The 23,485-nt window shown below is 45.3% G+C and overlaps 1 protein-coding gene across 2 annotated transcripts in view; it reads left to right on the top strand.

The window, feature by feature from the left end:
• Positions 1 to 23,485, top strand: part of Klhl2 (kelch like family member 2) — a 110,950-nt gene that overhangs the window by 14,475 nt on the left and 72,990 nt on the right. For both annotated transcript variants that reach the window (XM_036209381.1, XM_036209380.1), the window contains exons 2-3: positions 1,135 to 1,260; positions 12,982 to 13,088. In XM_036209381.1, coding sequence (XP_036065274.1) covers positions 1,135 to 1,260; positions 12,982 to 13,088 — 233 coding nt within the window. The remainder of the gene's footprint in view (positions 1 to 1,134; positions 1,261 to 12,981; positions 13,089 to 23,485) is intronic.

Here is a 23,485-nt window from a genome sequence, read left to right as displayed (position 1 = left end):
CACCCCACATTCCTAATTTTACCAGTTTTTTTTTTCCCCTCCACTTCTTGACAGAACAGTTCATTTAACAACACTCATAGTCTTGGGTTCTTAAATACTGTAAATATAGGGGCTGGAGAGTTGGCTCAGCAAGAAAGAGCACTTGATGATTTCATAGAGGATTGGAGTTGGGTTCCTAGTCCCCACATCTGGTGACTGACAACTGTCGGTCGCTCTAGCCGCAAGGGAGCCAGCGCCCTCTTCTTGCTTCTGTGGACAACTCCTCAACACACATACATACCCATAAAATGAAAACAAAGCTTTTCTTAAAAAGAAAATAATTATCCATTTAAACATGAACCTAAATGCTTTGATGTAGGAAGTGTTAGTGAACATGAGTGACGACTCAGATTGGGTGTGCTCTGCTCTTTGTCACTCACAGCCTCCTCCCCACCTCAGTCTCTTCATCCACGAAATGGGCTAATAGTGATAATTGGCTTGAAGAATTGTTGTGACGATTATAAATAATGAGATCATACTATTATGCACAGAAGCTGCCATGTGTCGAGAACTCAGTAACCTTTAGTTAATGTGATTAATCTTCTAGTATGGGCCCCAGAATACATGGGCGAAGTGTCTTTGCAGAGAGAGCAAATTTGAATCAGATTTTGTATCTGAAGTTTGCATGAAGTACAGCCATACTTCTTAGTTTGTAAACAGACAAACTGTACACACACACACACACACACACACACGTATATGTGTATGCGACTATAGGTTGATCGTAAAAAGCAAGTTGATTTCCAACAGGGATTATTTTGCAGTGTTTTTATTTGGGGAGATCTGTTAAGCCATTTCCTCTGAATCTTCGTTGTTTCTATTTGACAGATCTTTGACACGGGGGAGATAATTACCCACTTTTTTTTCTAGAAACCATAGTGACCGTTGTGAATTGTGTCTTACTCTCTCACTTGAGGATGGCCTTCTTCTAACTGAGCAGGGGTGGGAGGGAGGGAGGGAGGGAAGGAGGAGGGAGGGAGGCATTCAATTTGTCTCTTGTAGCTTGACAAGCCGGAACTAAATTATCCTTAATGAGATCTTTGTCTCTCTCTCTCTTTCTCTCTCTTTTTTTTTTGTTCTTTTCTCTATGTACAGATGTACAAAGCAGGGTCATCAGAAGCCTCTGGATTCAAAAGATGATAATACTGAGAAACACTGCCCGGTGACGGTGAACCCCTGGCACATGAAGAAAGCCTTTAAAGTCATGAACGAGCTGAGAAGGTAGAGACACTCTAATGACTTTAATGCATATGTAGCCATTAGTCTTTCCCTTTTGTTTTTCACTGTCTGTAGGGAATACACGCTTCCCCTCCACTGCTGCTCTGATACAGGGAACAACCAAAGCTTTTCTGCAAGGTTCTTAAAGGAAGAAAGGAGATCAGAAGTGCAGATGACGGGGCCTCTTCTGTCCAATAGCGTCTAGTCATGTGTGGCAACTGTGAGTTCTGGCATGGTCTAAGAAAAAGGACACTGGCTTTCCAAGGAAAATATTTAATTTCTTTTTCTTTCTTCCCTCCGTCCTTTTTTTTAAAAATGTTTTTGAGAGAAGGTCTTGTGTATTCCAGGGGGAGGGTGACCTTGAACTCCTGATCTTCCATTTGCCACCTAAGTGCTAGATGACAGGCCTGTGCCACCACCATGCCCTGTTTATAAAATACTTTTTAAAATACCAGTTGTGTGTTAACATGATAGAATATCAGATATTGTTTATTGGCTTATTCGCATTTGTGTGTGTTGCGGGGCGGTACACGTGGGGCAGTTAGAAGAGAGCCTGTGGGAATCAGTTCTCTTTTACTGTGTGAGTGACCTTAGGTCGTCATCTTTGATAGCAAGTGCCTTTATCCTCTGAGCCATGATGTAGCGAGTCTTTCTCTGTCCTACCAGCCAGCGACACAGAGACTTATTAATTATGAAAGCTCGGCCGATAGCTTGGGCTTGTTTCTAACTATTTTATAATTTAGCCCATTTCTATTAATTTATCCTCTGCCTCATGGCTTTATTACCTTTACTCTGTACTGCCCAGGCTACTTTCCTGCTTCCTCCATGTTTGTCTGGTAACTTCATCCTTCTTCTTCCCAGCATCCTCTGTGCCTGGAGATCCTGCCTAGCTATTGGCCATTCAGCTTTTTATTAAACCAATCAGAGTGACACATTTTCACAGTGTACAAAAGGGTTGTTCCACACACCTGGACATAGGGATTTAAACGGAATGTTTTATTGAAATTAATCTTGTTTCTTTTTAAATTTTTAATATGACTGCTAGAACATAGTCACTTGCATTATATTACCATTGATTAATATTGGTGACAGGCTTCCAATTCCAGCCGTAGAGAATGTGGAAAGCTGCTTATAGACAAGGGAAATACATAAATTGTTTTGGTGATGGTAGTTGTGGTTGTTTGGGACAGTGCCTGCCAGTTGCTAAGGTGATTCTCATATATGATAAGGACACATTTGCCACACACTGGACCATCTGGCTACACACCTGAAGTGCTAGCGCTCAATAGTCAGAGGCTAGAGGTCACATGTTTAAGCCAGTTTAGCCTATATGAAGAGATCTGTGAGAATTCTGCCCCCCAGTCCAGCTGCATGACTGCACATATGCAGTTCAGGAGCTAAAGCAAGGGGTCTTGCGTCTTACATCATCAGTACATGCTGGTGATTACGTGCTACGTGTGCATGGCATGGTCACGCAGTCAGTGCATGCGTGGCGTAGCTCTGTAAGCCTACCTGTGTATGTGCACGGGAATCCTTAAAGAGTCAGACACAGATCTCCCTCCTCTCTTTACTCTGTCCTCCTCCACTATCAATATCTTTCTCTCTCTGCTCCCTGTGTGTGCTTCTTTCCCAGGCCTGGTTCTTTTGTTGTCCGTCCCCCCCCACCCCCCCGCCATTCCCCCCCAACCCCCCACCCCTCCAGACCCCCAAATAAAGCTCTGATACTGGGTTTGGTCGTGGCTCGTGCTTCATGACCTTTCTGCATGGTAACCGCTTATCATTTTTAAAGCAACAAGATCTGGTTAAACAAACAAACAAAACCCAACAAACCTTTGATGACAAAGATGACATTAAAAGCTGATTACATAGGGTTTGGAGAGATGGCTCAGCAGTCAAACGCTGCTCTACCAGAGGACCCAGCTTTGGCTCCCAGCACTTACACTGTGGCTTTGAACCATCCATAACTTCAGTTCCGTGGGATTCAATGCCAACTTTTGAACCCCTTTGGGCATCAGACATGCTGTAGTGCATACATGTACACGCAGGCAAAACAATCACACATAAAATAAAACAAATAAATCTTAAAAACAAAAAACAAAAACAAAACTACAAAGATGGACTTTTAGTAGGGCTACTCTCCACCCTCTCCACACCTCCACCCTCAACTGCCACTCCTGAGGTGCACAGTAGCCTTGGCTTCCTTCTCTGTCTTGGTCTTGGGTTGACCTGGACATGATTCACTACACCGCAGGAACGCAGTACTGACAGCTCCTTCCCCTGAGGCAAATGACTGCTGCCCAGCCGAGCCGACACCCTGAAAAGCCTTTGACTTTGGGTCTTTGTGTTATTCTAGGATAGTCAGGGCCATCCCCGACCTGTTGTGGGCGTGGGCCACAGGGCTGTGAAATAGCTTCGCCTTGCTCAGTGTGTTGCTCTATTTCATGAGAGAGAATGTGATCGGCCAGTAGTTGATACTGATCTCCAAACAGAGGAGAGCTCTGGGTAGTTGCAGATGGCTGCTGGTCTGTGACAGGGCTGGCTCTGCTGCTGTCACTAACCAATAGTGTTTTTAGGATGAATGGTCAGGCCTGGGAGATAGATGAGTTAGCAGGTACAGTGCTTGCTGTTCAAGGATGAGAACCTGCATATGGAACCCCAGCAGCCACGTCAGAAGCATGGAGCGTTAGCACAGGTCTGCATTGCTTCCGAGGCAGAAACGGGGAGAGCCCTGGGGCTCACGGGTTTAGCCAGTCGGCAAGCTTCACTGAGAGACCCAGGCTCCAGAGAGAAGTGAAGGGCAATTGGAGAGGCTTGAGAGGTCTCCACATATTTGCACATATGCACACACAGGCACGTGCCCATATACACTGATTCAGAATGAATTATCTGCACAGCTAGGAAAAGGACACACTGTGGATGAAGTAAATTCAGGCTTTTATCCTGAAGACTTGTGAAGAAAAGACTAAGAAGCAAGGGGGCAGACTGCATCAGAACCTTAAAAAATGTCATTCTTGAGCAGTGTGATACTGAAGGCCTTTAATTCCCATTCTGGGGAGGCAAAGGCAGGAGGATCGCTGTGAGTTTAAGGCCAGCCTGGTCTACATAGTGAGTTCCAAGGCTCCTGGGTGAGGCTCAGTCTCAAAAAAGAAAAAAAAAAAAAAAGAGAGATGTCTTCATTTCTTATCTTTTCTAGCCAATTTGTGTAATTCTTTTAAAAATACAGACAAGAAACTTGAAAGCGCTTTTTATTGTATAGCCCAAAGTGCCTAATTACTTCCTGTCCTTGCATCAGCTTCCTGTTGCCAGGAAAGGGTAGCCCAGGGTGGTTTCCTGACTTCTGGGAAGGGAGAACTTCCCTGTTCTCACCACTCTGCTTGGCCTCCGTTGGCCTCTAGCCCCGTGGCTCTAGCCTCACTGCACGAGTGGGAGGGCGGGGAAGGGGGGTCTCAGTTGTGATGGCGGCTGTGAACTCTGCTGGTGGGAGCAAAGTCACTTGGGTAAGGTATGGTTGCGCACATGTCTGTCCTCAGATAGAGGTAGAAGGACAGGAGCTCTGTGTGAGAGATTGAACTGAAGACAGACAGCACACTCCGAATGTGGGTGGTACCATTCTGTGGTACTGGAAAAAGCCATCTGAATGTGCCAGTATGCCTCCTCTCTGCCTCCTGAACTGCCCAGACGCGAATAAGCCCCTACCAACCATGCCATCTGCCACATGATGGACTGGACCCTCAAACTATTACCCAATTAAATCTTCTCTCCCCTGAGTCCCAGGATTCACACATGGGGCCAGAGACAGAAGTCTTTCGTGGTTTAGCTAATTGAGCAGCTGGGAAAGGCGTGGAGCTTAGATAAGGCGAATTAAGGCTTTGTGCTGGCACTGGGTCGATAAGGGTGAGAAGTCAGACAAGGACAGAATCCTGGGAGGCTAGGAGAGGGGGGTTTGGACTGAACCTTCTGGGCAATGTTGTTCACTGGTGATTTCTGAGAAACCAAGAAAGGATCAGGGCTTTTGGAGGGACAAGCTATCAGAGCTGTAAGGGGCAGGCTCTTGGACAGCACCGGTTGGTTCTCCGGTAAGAAATGTAGCCTTTAGCCTCACTTTTCCCCCGTGCAAATGGAGAGGTGTTGGTTTAAAAGGCCAGTGTCGTCACGATCAAGCAGTGGGTCCTTACGCACTGTTTGCCATGTGCTGCACATGGAGGGGTGGAGGAGGAGGCAAGGAAGCAGGGGGTGTTGCTAGTACCGTCTTCATTTTGGAGCAGGGTCTCACTTCTTAGCCTTGGCTGGTCTGGAACTTACTATGTAGATCAGGCTGGCCTCTGACTCAGCAGGCATTCCCTTGCTTCTGCCTCCCGAGTGCTGGGATTAAAGGCCTTAGTTACCTGCCCAGGCTTTTCTCCCCTCCTCCGCGCCCCCCTCCCCACAGGTCTTATGTATCCCTGGTCTCCCTGAACTCACTATATTATAGCTAAGTATGGTTGTGAACCCACCCTCCTGCCCGTACCTCCAAGTCCTAGAGTTACAGGTGTGCCCTTCCATACCCAGTTCTCAGAACTTTTATAGAGAAATGTAGATTGCCAGTTTTTGAGAGATTTAAGAACTGTAATAAAAAGGGCAGCGTTGTATCTTTAGAAGAAATGAAAGAAACACAGTTTATTTCTAGGATTTCCGACTCTACCTGAGCTTACACAGTTTGCAGTGATTGTGATTGGGGTGTGGGCAGTGGGCAGGCAGTCCCTTAGTTTTATGTACAAAGAATACAATTTTGACCCTTAAATTCTATTCAGGGGCCGAAAGCGTTCTGTAAGGATAAACTGTGATTTCACCTCCATGTCTTACACAATCCCTACAAACTTAGTTATTCGCCAGTAGCAGTGGTTTTTATGTTGTGGAACAAAAACGGAGAACTGGAATCTTTCTCCTAAAGGAATGATTGACACTCCCCTCCCTGACTGTACCCCAGGATCGACACAGCATGAACCCAACTTTCCTCCCAGGAGTCTGTTATCTGTGTTGCCCCTTCGAACAATGGAACTGTGGCAATTCCTATGTGGTGGCTCATACTTTGTTACTTAGAGGCCAAGGCAAGTGGATTGAACAGTGAACTCAAGTAAGGCTGCCTTTCTCTCAGTATTTTTAATGAGATTTTAGAAAAATCCTATGGGCTGTGACTATTTCTGTCCCAGTATTTTTTATATGGTAGGATGTTCTCAGGACCTTTTGGTTCTGCACACTACAGTGGAATACAAGGTCTGTCTTGAAGGACAGATCAGTCAGGAAGCCCTTCAGTTCTTCCAGATGTATTTATGTAAGAAAGATTAAGAGACAGCCCAGAGTACAGGCAGAATTAACCAGCAGTATTCTGTAGGGTCTCGTAAGCACTGGTGGTTGATTTCTTTTTAATGGGCTTTATTGAGCAGGGAGAGGATCATTAAGCTCTTCTAGAATGTGAAGAATGGACAGTTGGAAATGACTTCACTAAAACAACCTTCTTTCTTTCCTCCCTCTCTGAGGTGCTGGGAACCCACAGGGCATGAATTACCTACCTCGCCGCCTGTGTTCTGCCGACTGCCTGTAGCAAGTCTCATCCACATACTACAGACTCTCGTCTCCTGGCTTTGCTCTTTCCCCTCCAACAGGCAGCCGCCTCCTCTGCTCTTCACCTTCCCCCAGTGTTTCCTTTTACTTCATTCAGAAATAAATCATCTCCAAGCCTCTCTGCAGGTCCCTGGATCTGATGGCGTCCCTTCCCTCCAGACACGGAGTTCATACCTTCCCCAGGGTCTCTGTGGCTCTGCTAAGTTTTCACTGTCCCAAGTCTATCGGAAAGGAATGATAGATTGTCTGTTCTGGGACCCATAGCTAGTTTAAAGCAGGTTCTAAATCGTTGGCCGTGACTGGCTTTCCTCTGAGTTCCCTGCTGGACTGCAGCCTCTGCCTGTGTGTTTGAAAGTCTCAGGAGGTGTAAATCTCCTGAGGGGTTGAACACTCCCAGAGCTTTTAGCACACCGCTGAGTCCTGTCAAGCCCAGGACCTACATTTTTCTTAAGTTTAGCTGTAACAGGAATTTGCAGATGTCACCCGCTGGCATGGCTTTAAGAAGAAAAGGGGAGATAATGGTGACATGTGTTATATGTGCTTGCTTGTTCTTTGAGATCACGGACATCTTAGCCAGTGTATCTGCCTTGTCTACTAATGGACATTGTAAGATTTGGTTAAATCTGACTAATTAAAATCCTTGGGGATTCTGACCAGGGTCTCATTGCAGCTCTGCTAAGTTTTCACTGTCTAGCTGAAAATAATGATAGATTTTTTTTTTTTTTTTCTATTCTGGGACCCACAACCAGTTTAATGTAGGTTCTAAATCGTTGGCTGTGCCTGGCTTTCCTCTGAGTTCTTCAGTGACCGTTGCATTGGCGACAACCAGATTTCCTCTAAGTTCCCTGGTAGAACTCGAGGCTGGGGAAATAGTCAGTCAGCTAAGTGCTGAGGATGGAGTCTGATCCCCAAAGCCCATATAAAGAAGCCAGCCTAGGGGTGTGTGCTTGTAATCACAGTGCTGGGAGGTGTAGACTGGTGGGTCTTTAGGGCTCACTGGCTAGCCAGCCTTGATGAGCTCCAGGCCAGTGAGAGATCTGTCTTCTCCCCAGATAAATGTGTATGGTACCAGAATGCTACCTGAGGCTGCCCTCTGGCCTGTACACACACATACATATGAACACACAGATGGGGATACAAACACACACACACACACACACACACACACACACACACACACACACACACACCCCTACACACCCCTGATGCACAGAAGCACACAACTGCACCCACGAACAGCAGGCATATACGAACAGCTCGCCTGCCCATTCCACCTCCCTAGTGCCCAATAGCCAACAGTGGGTCATGGGACCGTGTCCTGATCAGGACCACCTCCTCACCCCTGGACCCAGCCTCTGCTTCCCTTCCTGACCAATTTTTAATTTCCTTGGCTTCTTTCCTTGTGCCTCGTTCTTCTGACCTTACCCTGCTCTCTGGTGCTTACGCTCCCCAGGATTGGGTAGGCATGGATTCTGGCTGACAGCTTTTCTCAGCAGCCTGGCGTCTCAGGGGTCAGTCTGACCCTGTGGCAGGCGGTGCCTCCAGACTTTCCCTGGTACCCAGAGTGGGTGAGGAGGGGAGACACAGACTCCCATCCCTTTCCTGCTGCTCCTGCTCCAAGTCACAAGTAATTTTTTTTATATGACAACTAATTATTTTTGATATCTCCCAGTTGGATGGTACTTTAAGACACACTGCATCTTAAAAGCTGCGATAGGTTTCCTGCTCCTAGGAATTAATTCATTTTATTTCACAGAACCAAGCGATGTCTTAATGTATTCGGGCAGGCTTCATCATTTTCAAAGTTTTTCTTTTTCCTTTCCCAAGAAAGACCAGTTTTTATGATATTGTTTCATTTAGAGCGGTGGTTCTCAACATTCCTATGTGACCCTTATTTAAGACAGTTCCTCATGGTGTGGTGACCCTCAACCATAAAATTATTTCTGTTGCTACTTCATAGCTATAATTTTGCTACTGTTATGAATCATAATATAAATATCTGCTATTCACCCCTGTGGGGTTTCGATGCACAGGCTGAAAACCACTGATTTAGATGATTAAATTCCCCCCTCCCCAGTGTCCTTTGCATTTTACATGAGATCTCTAATCTCCATTGTCCCTTTCTGGCTTTGACTTGTTTTTGGAAGTGTTTTCTAGTTGGGGTTTGGCCTCTTTCTTCCTACACATCACTGGCTTTCTCTCTGTCACAGCCTCCCTGAGTCTCTGTGTATCTCTTATATTTTGAAGCAAGGTCTGGCAGTACCGGCCTTTCATTGACCTTGAAATCCTCCTGCCTCCACCTTCCAGGTGCTGGGGTTACAGTTGTGAGTCACCATACGGGTTTTTGAATTTGTTTTTTATCACGGTCTATTTCCTTGTGTGCCTCCCCGCTCACCTGTAAAGTCCTGGCTTTCACGACACTGTCTTTCTGATAAGCTGACAGCCTGTGGCATCTAGTCAGCACCACTGGAGTGGCCGAGGGACGAATGGATGCAGTTTACGGTCAATAACAATTTTATTTCATTATTTTGAAGTCCTTTTCTATCTGCAGTCCATTTTCTTATTAGATTTCAAATAATAGGGACATAAGCCGGGAAGTCTAAGAGACAGAGCATGAGCCACTAAAAATGTCTTATTTTTATTGCCAGACTTCCCATTCTCAATTCTCTATATGCCTAAGCCATTCAGCTTGTAAGAAAGTATCTGTAGGAAGAGTTGAGGGGAGCAGAGCTCCAAACATGGCTGGCTTGGCATTAAGCGTTTTTGCAGGGCTTACTGAAGTTCACAACTGCTCTAACTCCAGTTCCAGGGGATCTGACAACTTCTTCTGGCCTCCATGGGCACCTGCACACCCATGGAATCTACTCACACAGATACATATAAACACACAAGCACACGTATATGCAGGAGGCATACATTCACACAGACGACAGATAGGCAGGCAGACAGACAGACAGACACACACACACACACACACACATACACACACACATACACACACACGTGAACACACAGACACATGCACACCCATGAGGTGTATGCTTATATGCACATGCACACACAAATAATGAAAATGGAAAAAAGGAGAAAGAGGTGTGAATGCTGATGTATATTTAGGGCACACTCAACCATACTGATCAAAAGGTTGGTCAGGTCAGGGTTTTAAACTATGTTGTTCCTTGACACAAGAGGGTGAAAAACAGAGGTCTAAAGGCAAGTGTGTCCATGATTTCTAATGTGGCCCAAAGACTTCCCACAACCTCACCCAGGGTGTACCTGTATAATATTCTGCTAATGTCTCAGCCTTATTAGTTAACTGACATCAACTAATAAGCTAGGGAGGCCAAGCTCATTATCCGGCAACCAGCAGGTGTTATGCCGGGAGGTTTGGATCAATGAGTAATTGTAATTGAAGCCGAGTGTAATTAATGATGTGATTTTTGAGGTATTCGGGTGTAATGCTACTTAAGATCCATCTTTAAAGGAGAGCAGTAGGAGAGATTGCTGACACAAGGAAAACAGGATGCCCTTGGCCTGGGTTTAACTGAAGTCCAGATTCCCTGCCCACTGTAGAAAAGCCAGGTTGGCCCCATTATGAGGAGACTGGGTCACCCTGCTGACACACCCTCCTCACCCCCCACACCCTCCTCACTCATACCCATCCTTCTGCCCATTCTTGGGCCTCAGTTCCCCACCGTCCTTTGCGGAGGGTAATCTTTCTACAACTCATAGTGTTTTTATGTTAGGATTGACTTGCTCCTCTCTGATGGAGCTCACTCTTGTTTATTTATAGGCAGGCTCACTGTATTGCCCAAGAGGCTGGTCTGGAACTTGTCATCCTCCTGCCTCACCTTCTCGAGTGTTGGGATTATAGGTGTAAGCCACCATGCTCAGCTTCCCGTGGTATCCTTGTGGTATCCACTCTGGTAAAGCCTGTTCTTTCACTGGTTGCCTTCAGGGCAGAGATGGTCTTGAAGTACTTTGCTGAGTGAGTGTATACTCTTTGATTTTCTTGTAAATATTTGTAGAGATGGTCCAGTTGAGCTTTTTATCAGCTATATGTAACACTTAATAACTTCTCGACTAGGGTGTGGTGATGTACATCTGTAACCTTGCACTTGGGAATCCAAAGCAGGATCATTAAGAGTTCAAGGCTAGCCCGGGCTATAGAGTGATTTTGGTTCCAGCCTGGGCTATATAAGAGTTCAAGACCAGTTTGTTTTGTTCAAGCTTTAAGAATTCTTGTAAGTACTCTAGTTAGGTGATTGTGTGGTGGAGAGGAGGTGCTGGACTCAGCCTCTGTGGGTTTGAATATTGATGTCAGTTCTGGGGGCTGGGATGGGGAGGAAGGCTGTAGGCCTGTGTGTCTTTGGTGCTGAGGATGGACCCTAGCTCTCATACATATTTGTAGTCCTTTATCCTTGAGCTACATCCCTAGCCTGGGCTATTCACTTTTAACCTTGGTTTCCTCAACTGTATGTTTTGGGGAATCTGAATGCCAGCTACCTCGCTGACTGAAATGATGGACCGTGCAGGAGAAGGTCTTCCTAGGGCCTCTGCTCTTTTCCTGCTGGTTTACCTGTGAGCACTGGCAGTCAGAATATAGAGTGTTTTTAATTGTCTGTGCTGGTGGTAGATTTTGTCCTTGTCTACCTGGTGGGGGGAATTCCAAATGAGTGCCTTGGATGACTCTCATATGGGAACTTCCTGATGCCTCCTTTGGTATCATGAGCCCTTAGGTCAGCGCCACCCACAAGCCACCCTTTAGTCTAAATGTCGAAGCAGGCTCGTCAAGTATTAGGTCGTGGAATGCTGACATATCTGGAGCTGGGTTGCTTTTTTTCCTCATAGTTTCTCCTAAACTAAAGAGAGAATAAGGCACAGCACACTTCCCAAGTAGTTTTGGCGTGAGCCCGCAGGAACTAGTTCATAAGCAAGTGGAGAATGGCAAGGATTTGCTTAAGCTTCTAAGAACGTGCCGCTTGTGAGCCAACAGGAAATTAACAGTAGGCTCCCCTTGAAGGTAAGAGGCAGAGCCATTGAGAGCGACCTGTGTACTTCATTCAGACACAAGTTGATTGCTCATGTATTTGTGGATAGGGTATATGCCTGTACCATGTGTCTGTTCCTGACTTTCACAAGATGACTGCCAACAAGATAGGTTCGGCTTTGAATCCTTCCTGCAGGTTCTCAAATAACTGTCAGTAACTTTTGTTTGTTTAGTTTATGTTTTGTTTTGTTTTTTTGAGACGGTGTTTCTCTGTGTAAAAGCCCTGGCTGTCCTGGAATTCACTTTGTAGACTAGGCTGGCCTCAAACTCACAGAGATCCGCCTGCCTCTGCATCCTGATTGCTGGGATCACAGGCGTGCGCCACCACCACCACCTGGCTTAGTAACTTTTCTTTTAATTACCCAGAGAATGTAGTATCATGTAAGCACCTGAAACCAACTCACCACACATTGTAAAGGGTATTAAAGTGGCTGTTTTAGAAATGTTAGTATAGTTATGGTAGCTGAAGAATGGTTTGTTTTAAGGTTACAAAATGCTTTTCAGTTTTGTTACTGGTAATACAGTTTGGCCTTGAGGACTAATACGTTGTATGGTGGTCCAGGTTAAGCTTTGCATGCCCAAATGCTTTATAAACAGCCAGTGTAATCGAAGATAATTTTACCATTGTATGGGGACCCCGTATCATGTCCAGTATATTTTTTAATTTGGCGGGGCGGGGGAGGGGGGGGTGGGTGGGTGGGTGGGGGGTGGGTGGGCTCAGGTTGCTCGTCCTCCTCCTCATGTGTCTCTGCTGACCCTGTTCTCCCTGAGCTTGTTAAAAGAGCCTTGCTGCTCTTTCTGCCCAGCTCCCTGTAGGGTGAGAAATCAGTAATCAAGTTTGGACAGATGTCTGTAATAAGGACAGGCCCTGGCACAGTGGCCCTTTTTTTATTTAGCATCCTGTTTTCTGTGGCCTTATGTTTAGGGATTCTGTTAGAAGGGAAGAGATTTCCTTAACCTAAACAAGACCTGAAAAAAAAAATTAGTTATTTTTACAGCGACAGTTCTGTATAGAATATTGAATAATTTTATCATTGGAGGCATTTACATTTCCTTTTTCTCCCTGGGAACAGTCAGAACTTGCTGTGTGATGTCACGATCGTGGCGGAAGACGTGGAAATCCCTGCTCACAGAGTGGTGCTGGCGGCCTGCAGCCCTTACTTCCACGCCATGTTTACAGGTACGGGATGTTGGAGTTTTTAATGTGTACTCAGACCCGAGGCTTTTCCGTGCTAACCTCTGTTTTCGGCGTCTGGGTTTTATGAAATGAGGAATCATAAAGGAAGTGCCTCAGTCCACTGTGAATTCCCTCTTCCCGTCAGTCAACACGTCCATACTGTGATTAGTCGTGTGTGCTTGGCCTTGCTGCTGCAGGCTTATGTTGACATATATTCCCTCCGTCTGCCTTCCTGCCATTACAGCAGCATTTGGGGCCTTGAATTATTATTGGTTGGTGTGTGTGTGTGTGTGTGTGTGTGTGTGTGTGTGTGTGTGTGTGTGTATGTATGCTAAAGGAAAGGCATTTTTACTATTTTATCTTTCCAAATGGTTTTCACATTTGCCTCACCCACTATTTATAGTAAACGAAAGTGTTATCTTAAGATCACTTATTTTGGAAATCTGAGAAAAAGGCTGAGGTATCCACAAGCTTAGGTTTTACTTTGGCATGTATAAACACGTATAGAATACTGTTAGCTCTTTTGGAAAAGAACTAATGTATGCCAGTTATGCTTGAAGCCTCATTAAAAACAAAACAAAAAGCAACATAGAGCTGGGGGTGGAGCTCAGTGGGTACTGCATTTATCTCGTGTGTACAGACCTGGGTTCAGTCCTCAGCACAGCCAGAGGTAAAAGAGGAGGGGAGGAGAAGGAGAGGGGAGGAGAAGTGTTGGGGGGGTCACCTAAAATCGTGGATAGGTCCAAACCTTCTGTAAACTGAATATTTTTATATATACATGTGTGCCTGTAAAGCTTAGCTGATAAATTATGCAAATTAGAGAGTAACAACACTGGTTAAGAGTAAAATGGGATAATGTAAACATGCCCCAATAAAATAACCAGCGTCACTGTTTTCGTGCTTCGGTATTATTCAATAAAATATGAGTGACCTGGACATACAGCCTGGCAATACCACGTTAGTTAACTGATACTCCATCTAGCCATGAGTGACTGATGGGACAGCATATACTGTGTGGCTTTGCTGAATAGAGAGATAATTCATGCCCTAGGTGTGACAAAATCAGGATGCCTCTGAGAACAGTGTCTAGTTTAAAACTTAATGAACTTTTTGTGTAGAACTTTCCATTTAATATGCTTGACCATGGTTGACCATGAGTAACTGAAACTGCAAAAACTGACCAGGGGAAACTAAATGTAACGCTGTACAAAGAAATAAGTTACCTGATTGTTGAGTTTAGCCTTAGTGTCTTGCTACACCAAATAGAAAGTTCACGGTAGGTATGTCAGAAGATAAACAGATAAAGCTGTGCACACCTTTAATCCCAACAGGCAGAGGCAATTGGATCTCTGCCTGGACTACATGGCAAGTTCTAGGATAGTCAAAGCTATGTAGAGAGACCCTGTCCAGGGGTGAGGGCAGTGGGGGGTGAGGGAGGATGTTGTTCATAGTTTAGAGACTCTTGAGTATCTTCTGTGCCTAACGTCTTGCCTTACTTCAAGAAAGACACATATAATTTGACCGTGCTTCCTGCTCCAGTGGCATTGTGCAGCTGGGGTGATGAGAGGAACTTAGTTTAAATGTAGGAACGTGGTGCTGCCCGGTGATCCAGAGGGTGGGCCAGCATTGAGACGGCATTTCCTGATTGCAGCGGGTTTTCCCAGGTGAACATGGGCCAGGTAGAGGGACACAGGTTGTGTGTCTCAGCGGTGGAGGAGACCAGAGTCCTGTTGCTTTGCTCTTCCTGAGCAGATTCCTCATCAGGAATGGAGGAAGGACAGACAGCAGATGGGTTGTGAGCCAAGTCAGGGAAGTGTTGGGGGGCGCTGTCAGTCAGGGCTGTGAAACGTGAATACTAATGAGGTAAGGGTGGGCACATTTGCATGTGCCAACTTTCACTGTGGTCTCTTGGCTTGTGTCGTGTTTATTATCCCGGATGCCATTCTGGAGAGAGTCTTGGCTTCTGAGAGTCCTCCTCTGGAATGCTGGCCTGGCAGTGTTGCGGTAAAGACCTATGCCCTCTGTGTGGCCAGCCTTCAGGGGCCCCACAGTCTCATGGGGACCACTGGGTCTTTGGAGATTGAATTGAATAATCTGGGCTTCCCTTTTCCCATCTGGAAGATCAGAGGATAATATTGCTGACATTCTGTATTTTTGTAAAGAGTGGATGCAGTCATATGTGTGAATTTCTTGGCACTTCTCTTAGCCAGGATAAAATGCTCAGTCTAGCTGGGTGTGGTGGTGCACACCTGTAGCCCCAGCATCCAGAAGGTAGGGGAGGCAGGAGAGACCGAGTTCAAGGTCGTCCATTGGCTACTTAGTGAATTTGAGGTAAACCTCAAAATGTTTTTAAATATGTGTGGTCTGTTTACAGTAGTTAAAGAAGTGGTCATGGGTTTGAGAAGGCATGGGAGGACCAGAGGAGGGTTTACAGTGTGGAGAGAGAGGTGGAAATGATGCACATATAGTATCTGTGTATGAAATTCTCAAAAATATTAAACCCCAACCAAAAACCAAGAGAAACTGCCCAGTTAATGCTGGCAGTAAGTTTCATGGTCATTGTATTAGAATAGAAGATTGAGCAAACCTTAGGCTAGACATCTACATTTTTCTTCCTTTAAAAATCCATTAGTATATATAAATTGTACAAGATAATGTGTCTCACTGTGACATTTCATACATACACCTGACACACCACAATCATTTTCACCCTCTAATGCCTACTAATCTCCTCTCCTCAGCTCCGATGCCTTCTGTAATTTTTTCTCCTCACAGCCTCTTTCTTTTCTCTTTTCACCAACCTCCCTCCCTCCCTCCCTCCCTCCCTCCCTCCCTCCCTCCCTCCCTCCATTCCCTCCTTCTTTCTTTGGAGACTATGTCTCACATAGCCCAATCTGGCTTTGAACTCACCATGTAGCTGAGGATTCATAGACATTTTCTTTGATAGATTTTTTTTTTTTTTTATTCTCCATAGAGTAACAAAAACGTATTTATTAACTTCGCCCCACCAGGATGCACAGTAGCGTAGACCTATAGTTCCAGCTGCATGAGAGCCTGTGCCTAGGAATTTGAGATGGCAGCCCATCATAGCAAGGCTGTGTGTTGAGGGAAAAGAATTTACATTTTCTTAGTTTTTATGTATAGGTATGTGTGTGAGCCTGTGTGAGTTTCTGTATACCGTATGTGTGTAGGAGCTTGCAGCGGCCAGAAGATCAGCTGACATCCTCTGGAACTGGAGTTATGGATGACTGTGAACTCCATGACATGGGTGCTAGGGCCCCCCAAATCTGGTCCTGTGCAAAAGCAGTGAGCACTCTTCCCACCGAGCCACCGCTCCAGTCCAGGCCCTTAATTTTAATCTGCTATAAACTGTAGGTGAGAATTTCATTCCAAGTATATGATATAAAAAAGAATTCTCCTACTTCTTGTAGTTTCAAGTATTGAATAGAGAAAGAAGGTGATAAATAATTCCACTGTGTAGTTGCAGGTTTTTATCTTGTGAAGCCCGGGACTATTTAGAGCCAGGCCAGGTGGTTAACTATGACTTGAGAAAGAACACAGCAAATTGGGTTCTTGTGTTTTTAGACTGTTTGTTAGAAATGCAGTCTTTAAAACACTTTTATTTGACAAACTCATTTAGTTTCATTTGGTGATACAGGTTAGAAATTCTCTTTTTAAAAAAATTTGTTTTTAAGTGTGTGTGTGTGTGTGTGTGTGTGTGTGTGTGTGTGTGTGTGTCTGTCTGTCTGTCTGTCTGTCTATCTGCACTTGAATGCAGCTACCCTCAGAGGTCAGAAGTCAGAGGTCACGAGAGTTGGATCCACCTAAAGCTAGAGGTACAGGCTGTTGTGAACTGCCTGATGTTGGTGTGAGAACTTGAACACAGGCCCTCTGGAAGAACAGCAAGTGTTCCTAACTACTGAGCCATCTCTTCAGCCCCGCAGGTTAAAATTCTTAAATTCTAAGTATATACTGAATAGTATATACTTTTGTTTGTATGGGTTTCTTTGTATAGCCTTGGCTGTCCTGGAACTCACTCTGTAGACTAGACTGGCCTGAAACTCACGGAGATCTGCCCATCTCTGCCTTCTGAGTGTCGGGATTAAAGGTGTGCACCACCACCACCTATCGGGAGTATGTACTTTTGGATAACTTCCTGTACCATATTAAATATAAATTAGCAAAAAAAAATGTTAAAAGGTAAACATAGATTATTAGTTGAGTGATTGAAGAATGTGAATGTTGAAAGTTATATGCATGGCTCTATTTGTCTGAGTCATACTTTCATTCATCAAGAAATGGAGCATCTTCTATTTCTATTGCTAGATGTTGTCCTGGGCCTTGAGGGCCATGGAGATGAATAAAGTAGGTGAGTTCCTGTTCTCCTGGTTCCAGTGGAAGAGGAGGCTAGGTTAGGAAGTGAATAAACTTGCTAGAGAGAGCGCTCTGCTGCCCGTGGCTGCTATGAAGAAATGAAATAGGATTCTGTAGGCAAAGAGCGTAAGTTAGAATGCCTGAGACTTCCAGTGACAGAAGATGCCACTCGAGCTGGGCCAGATAGTAAGGCGCAGGCTGGGCACCGGGCACAGCTCATCTGCAGCCTGAGAACTTTATGGGGAACCTGCTTCCTCCTGTCTCTCTCCCTGTTACCATCACTGAATACCTCCAGGTTGGTCCTCCGGGATACAGGATGTCTACAAGAGTGGAACCAGCTTCTCTTGTAGAAGGAGGGACGTTGTCTCCTGTCTCCGCTCTTTTAGGAGCTAGTAAGTCTTTGCCACACAGTATCCTAATGGGACTAAAGCTGTCGGTACATGGATTTACCATGTTTACCGTAGAGTCCTGAAGAACTGGGCGAAGTGTTGTTCCATGACCACTGCAGTGAGTGACTGGTGTGGCCTCTGGGGTCACATTGCTGGCAGCATCCTTGTAGCCCAAACTAAGGGAACAGAAGTCAGTGATGATTATTGTCAAGCAGAACTTGAAGAGTGATGGAACTCTTCAATTAAATGCGATTTTCAGCTTGCTCTTAATTTCTTTTCTGTCATTGATTTTTTTTTTTTTAGGGTGCCAGTATAGTCAGCTTCAGTGTTATGTTTTTCTTTTTCAAGTACTCTTTTAATTATAAATAAAATTGAAATTAGAACAATGGACTTCTTTTTCTATAGTGGATTATAGGGTTTATCCTAAACCTAGTCACCTTTTTCTTTTTGTATTTATATTTATTTTTTAAATATATTTATAATTGAAATAGAGTTATGTCACTTTCTTTTCCCTGTTTCCTCCCTCCAGCCCTCCCAGGTACTTTGTTTCAAACTCTCCCCATGTTTCAGGGCTGGCAACTGTGCATTGACCAGCCAATAAGGGGTCACTCATCTTTAGTTCTTGTCTGGGAGCCCACAGAAATCCCCCTTCCGTGTTATCCTGCCCATTGGTGTTGCTGTTGTTCTGACTTTGTTCCTGCAGCCATTCCTGGGAGAAACTTTTTCACAGCAGACTTCCGGGTATTCTGGCTCTTCTGCTCTGCTCCCTGAACTGTAGATGGAGGAGTTGTGGTGCAGATGCATCTGTTGGGGCCTGGCTCCCCATGATCCACTGATTTCCACATTGTGTCTAGTTGTGGTTTTCTGTGATGGTCCCCATTTGTTTTAAAGAGAGGCTGCTGTTATGCAGTGTGGTAGCTACACATATCCAGGAAAGGTGGTCCCATACACATAGGTTTTATTTTTGTTTTTAGTTATATGTATTTATATGTGGACTTAGCACATGAGTCCAGTGCCCGTGGAGGCCAGAATGGAGCACTGGGTCCCGTGGAATTGAAGTTATAGACAGTTGCCAGCATGGATGTTGGGAACAGTATCCCAAGTCCTTTGCAAAGCCAGTGTATGTATGCTCCTAACCTCTGAGCCATCTCTCCAGCCCTCCTCCATTCACTTTGAATTTACCTCATCCAGAACAGATAAATCAAGCTACCTATTAGTGCAGGGGCAAGAGAGTACTGGTTGAAGGTTCTTGATGGAAACATTTAGTTGGACAACTTGGATGACATCATTTTTTAAAAAATCAAAAAGGTGAGTTACTTGCTGATGGATTTACTTAATCCAGCTTGCCATGTAGAGTGAGTGTGTGCTTAGTAAGTGTTGGTTGACTGAAGTCCTTCGCAGAACTCATGACCAAGATAAACACAAACCTGTTTATGCTGTGTAAATATGCTTGCTTTTTTAGTTGGCATGCTTTTTTTTTCTCTCATTTAGATATCAAGTCATGCAGCTGGTGTTGGATTTTTATCAGGCGTTGTGGAGGAGAGGGCTAAGAGGGCCTTCATCTGTGCCATTAGGAAGGTCAAGAGAACTAGGGACAGGGCTGATGATGGCGGAGTAGGCATGTGTGAGGTACCCAGCTGTCTCTCCGGTGAGAGCCCAACCCAGCTGTGGGCCACCAGCAGATGATGCGTCTTGGAGAGGTTCCACTGAAATCCTGAAGAATGTGTGGGGATTGGCATGGGAAATAGGGGTGCAGAGTCCAGAATAGGGGTGTCAGCTCAGGTATCAAGGTAAGGAACTATTTGGTCAGTGTGGAAAACTACAAATTGTTCTGGAAGTGAGAGAGAGTACATGAGGTTAATTAGAGGCTGATTATGGAAGGGTTTGCACCCTTGGTCAAGGAGCAGTGGACTGATTTTGAACATAGTAGTCCTGTGTGTCAAGTTAGCACCAGAGAAAGGGTAAGCATCGGATAGTTGTTGACTTTAGTCCCCAGTATCTATGTTGGGTGACACATGACTGTCTGTAATTCCTGCTCTAGGGGATCTAAAATCCTCTAAGACTCCCAGGACGCCTGTGCTTATGTGCACGCACCTACATAGACCCGTGTACATACAATTGGAAAAAAAAAAAGTAGGGGGTGTTGCAGAGGTCTCCCAGAGATGACGGCTCCTGTGCTATGGTGATGAGAGGGTAAACAGGTGGGAAGGTGAACTGTAGGTCTAATTTAGGTTAGTTCATTCTGCAGGCTTCAGTGGAAGATGCGTTGGTGGGGAGAGCAGGACAAGGTGGCTGTCATTCAGGTGGTTAGCACGGGCATCTGTGTGGGGATTTCAATATAGGTCCCAAGTTAATCTTCTATAGCTTGGTCCATTGAGAGTGTGCAAAGTTTTAAGTGATAGAGGGAGAGCTGTATAGTATCATTAGATAGCCCTCCCCACTGCCCCCACTCCTGAAGATTGACTTATTTTATGTGTAAGTGCTTGCCTGCATATCGGTATGTACATCACATACATGCCTGGTGCCCATGGAGGCCCAGGAGGGGGTGTTGGATTCTCCGGAGCTGGAGTTACAGATGGCTGTGAGCGACCATGTAGGAGCTAGGAACCGAACCCAGGTATCTGTAAGAGCAGGAAGTGCACCTGCCTGTGAGTATGTTCGTATGGACCCATATGCTGTGTGTGTGGGATCAGTTGCCTTCTTCTTCCATGTAGGTTCTAGGTATCCAGCTCAGGTCACCAGCAAGCAGCTTGCCCACTGAGCCGTCTTGGTGGCCTGTAATAGCTTATAAAATCCCTTAGCAAACATGAATCTCAGAAAGTCATTCTGTTTAAACATATGGTCTATAAATGTAGCAAAGGGCAGTAACACCTAGGATCAGATGTGAATTGCTTTCACGCCTCTCCTCCTTCCCTGTGTTTTGATGATTGGAATTTTTAATCTATTAATGCATTTGGTGGCAAGCTTTTCATTTTTGCTACTTTTTTATTTGTAAATTGAGATTGAAAAAAAGATTAAGACATTTTAAAAGCAGTATATAATGGAGGTTGACTTTGTTGGAAGCAGATTAATTTTCTGGGGGAGATAATCTTTAAAAAAATGACATGTCAGGGAAAAATGTGATTTTAACAAAGGCCTCTATAGAAACATAATAGTAAAAACTGCCTAGCATAGCACTATTTTTTTTCAGTTGTATACATAAATTAAGAGATTTGGTTTTGTCTAAGGCTTTTATCTAAGCTAACTCATGCTGAAATCTGGGAACTAGGTACATGGCTTTACAGTACATTGCCACAAGCTCTGTAGGGCTTTACAAATCCCAGGGGCACTGTGGATGAAGCAAGGCATTCACTGCTGAAGGCATTTTCTAAAATCTGATTGGAAGGGGCAATGGAGAGATTGTTGGTAAAGTGCTCGCCCCTAACCTATGTGAAAAACAAAGTGTAGACTGTAAGAACCAGAGGAAAGGAGGACCAGAACAAAACAGCGTAACAGGACCAGTACACCCAGGAACTCACGGCAGCTGTACTTGCTTGCACTAGATCTGTACAAGACGAAGGCAGTCAGCATTCTAACACGATGGGAAGTGGTTCATGGGCCCTCACCCCTCACTGAGAAGCCGTGGGCTGTGCATGAATTCCGAGGAGGGAGAGTCAGTTTTCTTTACGGGCGTGCCCTTGTGTACACCCACAAGTATATGGGCAGCATAAACTGGAGACCATGGGTTATTACGTTAAAAAACAAAGAAACGAAAAAAGAGGACAGGAAATTGGGAGTAGGGAGGTCAGGGTGGATCTGGGAAGAGTTAAGGGGAAGAGTTGGAGGTGAATGTGATCCAGAATACATTGAGGGCCGGAGAGATGGCTCAGTCGGTAAGAGCACTGGCTGCTCTTCTAGAGGACCAGGATCAATTCTCAGCACCCACATGGCAGTTCACAACCAACCGGCTGTAACTCTGGTTCTAGGGGATCCATCACTCTTCTGGCCTCTTGTGGCGTCAGGCATGGTCTTGGTGCAAAGACTTATTTATATACAGACCAAACACCCATACATTTAAAATAAATGCATAAATTACATTTAAAAAGCACCATTGTATGAAATTCTCCAATAATTAATAAAAATACATATTTTTAAAAACCAGACTTGGCGGCACATGCTTACAGTCCGAGTACTGGAAAGGTGAAGGTAGGTAGCCTGCCTGCTTAGTCTAATGGGTGAGCTGCAGGTCAATGACAGGCCCTGTTTCAAAGGTGATAGCATTCCTGAAATACCTGGGGATCCCAGGAATGGTATTGGAGGTTGTCGTCTGGCTTCGAGACACACACACACACACACACACACACACACACACACACACACTATAAGTAAGAATCAGTGTCTTAACTCTTGACACTTCTGTGCCTTCAGATTATATACCCACCCCACCCCCAACGCCCTGCCTCCACCCAGAGCTTCCGTTTGCCAAGGAATCTTGTAAAATCACCGATTCCCATAGGCCTTCCTGGTGGTTTATGGTGCCAGCAGCACACTAGGTCTGAAACGGAAGCCAGCTTTCAAGAGATCGTGAGTGTGCTGTTGTTTTTATTAACATGAGAGCAGGGCTCTAGTGAAGTGATGGATGGCGGCGCAGCTTTCCAGAGTCTGACCCCTAAAGCCTAGTGACTTCTAGAACAAAATTCTTCTGCTCAGCGGTGTTCTTTCTTGTGTTCTCCTTTTTGTTTATAGCAGGATCTCTCACTTTCTCTCTCCCTCCCTCCCTCTCCCTCCTCCTACCCCCTTCTCCCTTCCCTCTATGTGTGTGTGTGTGTGTGTGTGTGTGTGTGTGTGTGTGTGTGTGTGTGTCTGGCTCGCTCAATACTGGAGATAGAGGCGAGATTGTCACACTTGCCAGACAAGTACTCTATAGCTGAGCTACACTTCTAGCCCTTTTTTTTACTTTTTATTGAGACAGGGTCTCACTAACTTGCCCAGGCTGGCCTTGAACTCATTGTCACTCAGCAGGCCTTGGACTTGTGATCTTGCCTCAGTCCCCTGAGTGGCTGATCACACGCCTGTCCCACCAGGCCTGGCTAGTTAATTGAGGGTTTCTTTCCTCACCGTTTTAATGGTTTGTGTCTCCTTGTGTCCTAGGTTGTTAAATGCTGCCTGGTTGCTCACACAAAGGGCACCAGACTGTAGTGGCTTGTGCTGGTTTTGAAATGACTTGAGGGTGAGGTGACTGCAGAAGGCAAGTGGGAGCTGAGCTTAGATGACCTCTGTAATAACCCTCTGACTAACCTCCGCAGTCTGTGTAATTTGCTTTTCACTGTGCTCCTCCATGAGGCTTGTGACTTCTCACGAAGAGCCAGAGCCTCTACATCTGGCCCAGGCCCAGGGCAGGTGTCTGGGTGCCCTTTGAAGGAATGATGCTAAGTAAGGCCTTTGCAGCATGTGGTCTTTGCCATCGGCCAATGATGGTAGCATTGTTGCTGTTATAGATGGGATTAAAAATCCATAATTTTGGGGGGGCTGGAGAGAAGGCTCAGCAGTTAAGGTTGCATGAGTTTCTTCTGAAGGACCTGAGGTCAGGCCACAGCGCCAACAACTGCCAGTACGTACAGCTCCAGAGGGTGCGATGCTCTCTCTGTCTCTCTCTGT

Source organism: Onychomys torridus, chromosome 17 (assembly GCF_903995425.1).
Source record: "Onychomys torridus chromosome 17, mOncTor1.1, whole genome shotgun sequence".
NCBI lineage: Eukaryota > Metazoa > Chordata > Mammalia > Rodentia > Cricetidae > Onychomys > Onychomys torridus.
This window is presented reverse-complemented; position numbering and strand designations above follow the sequence as displayed.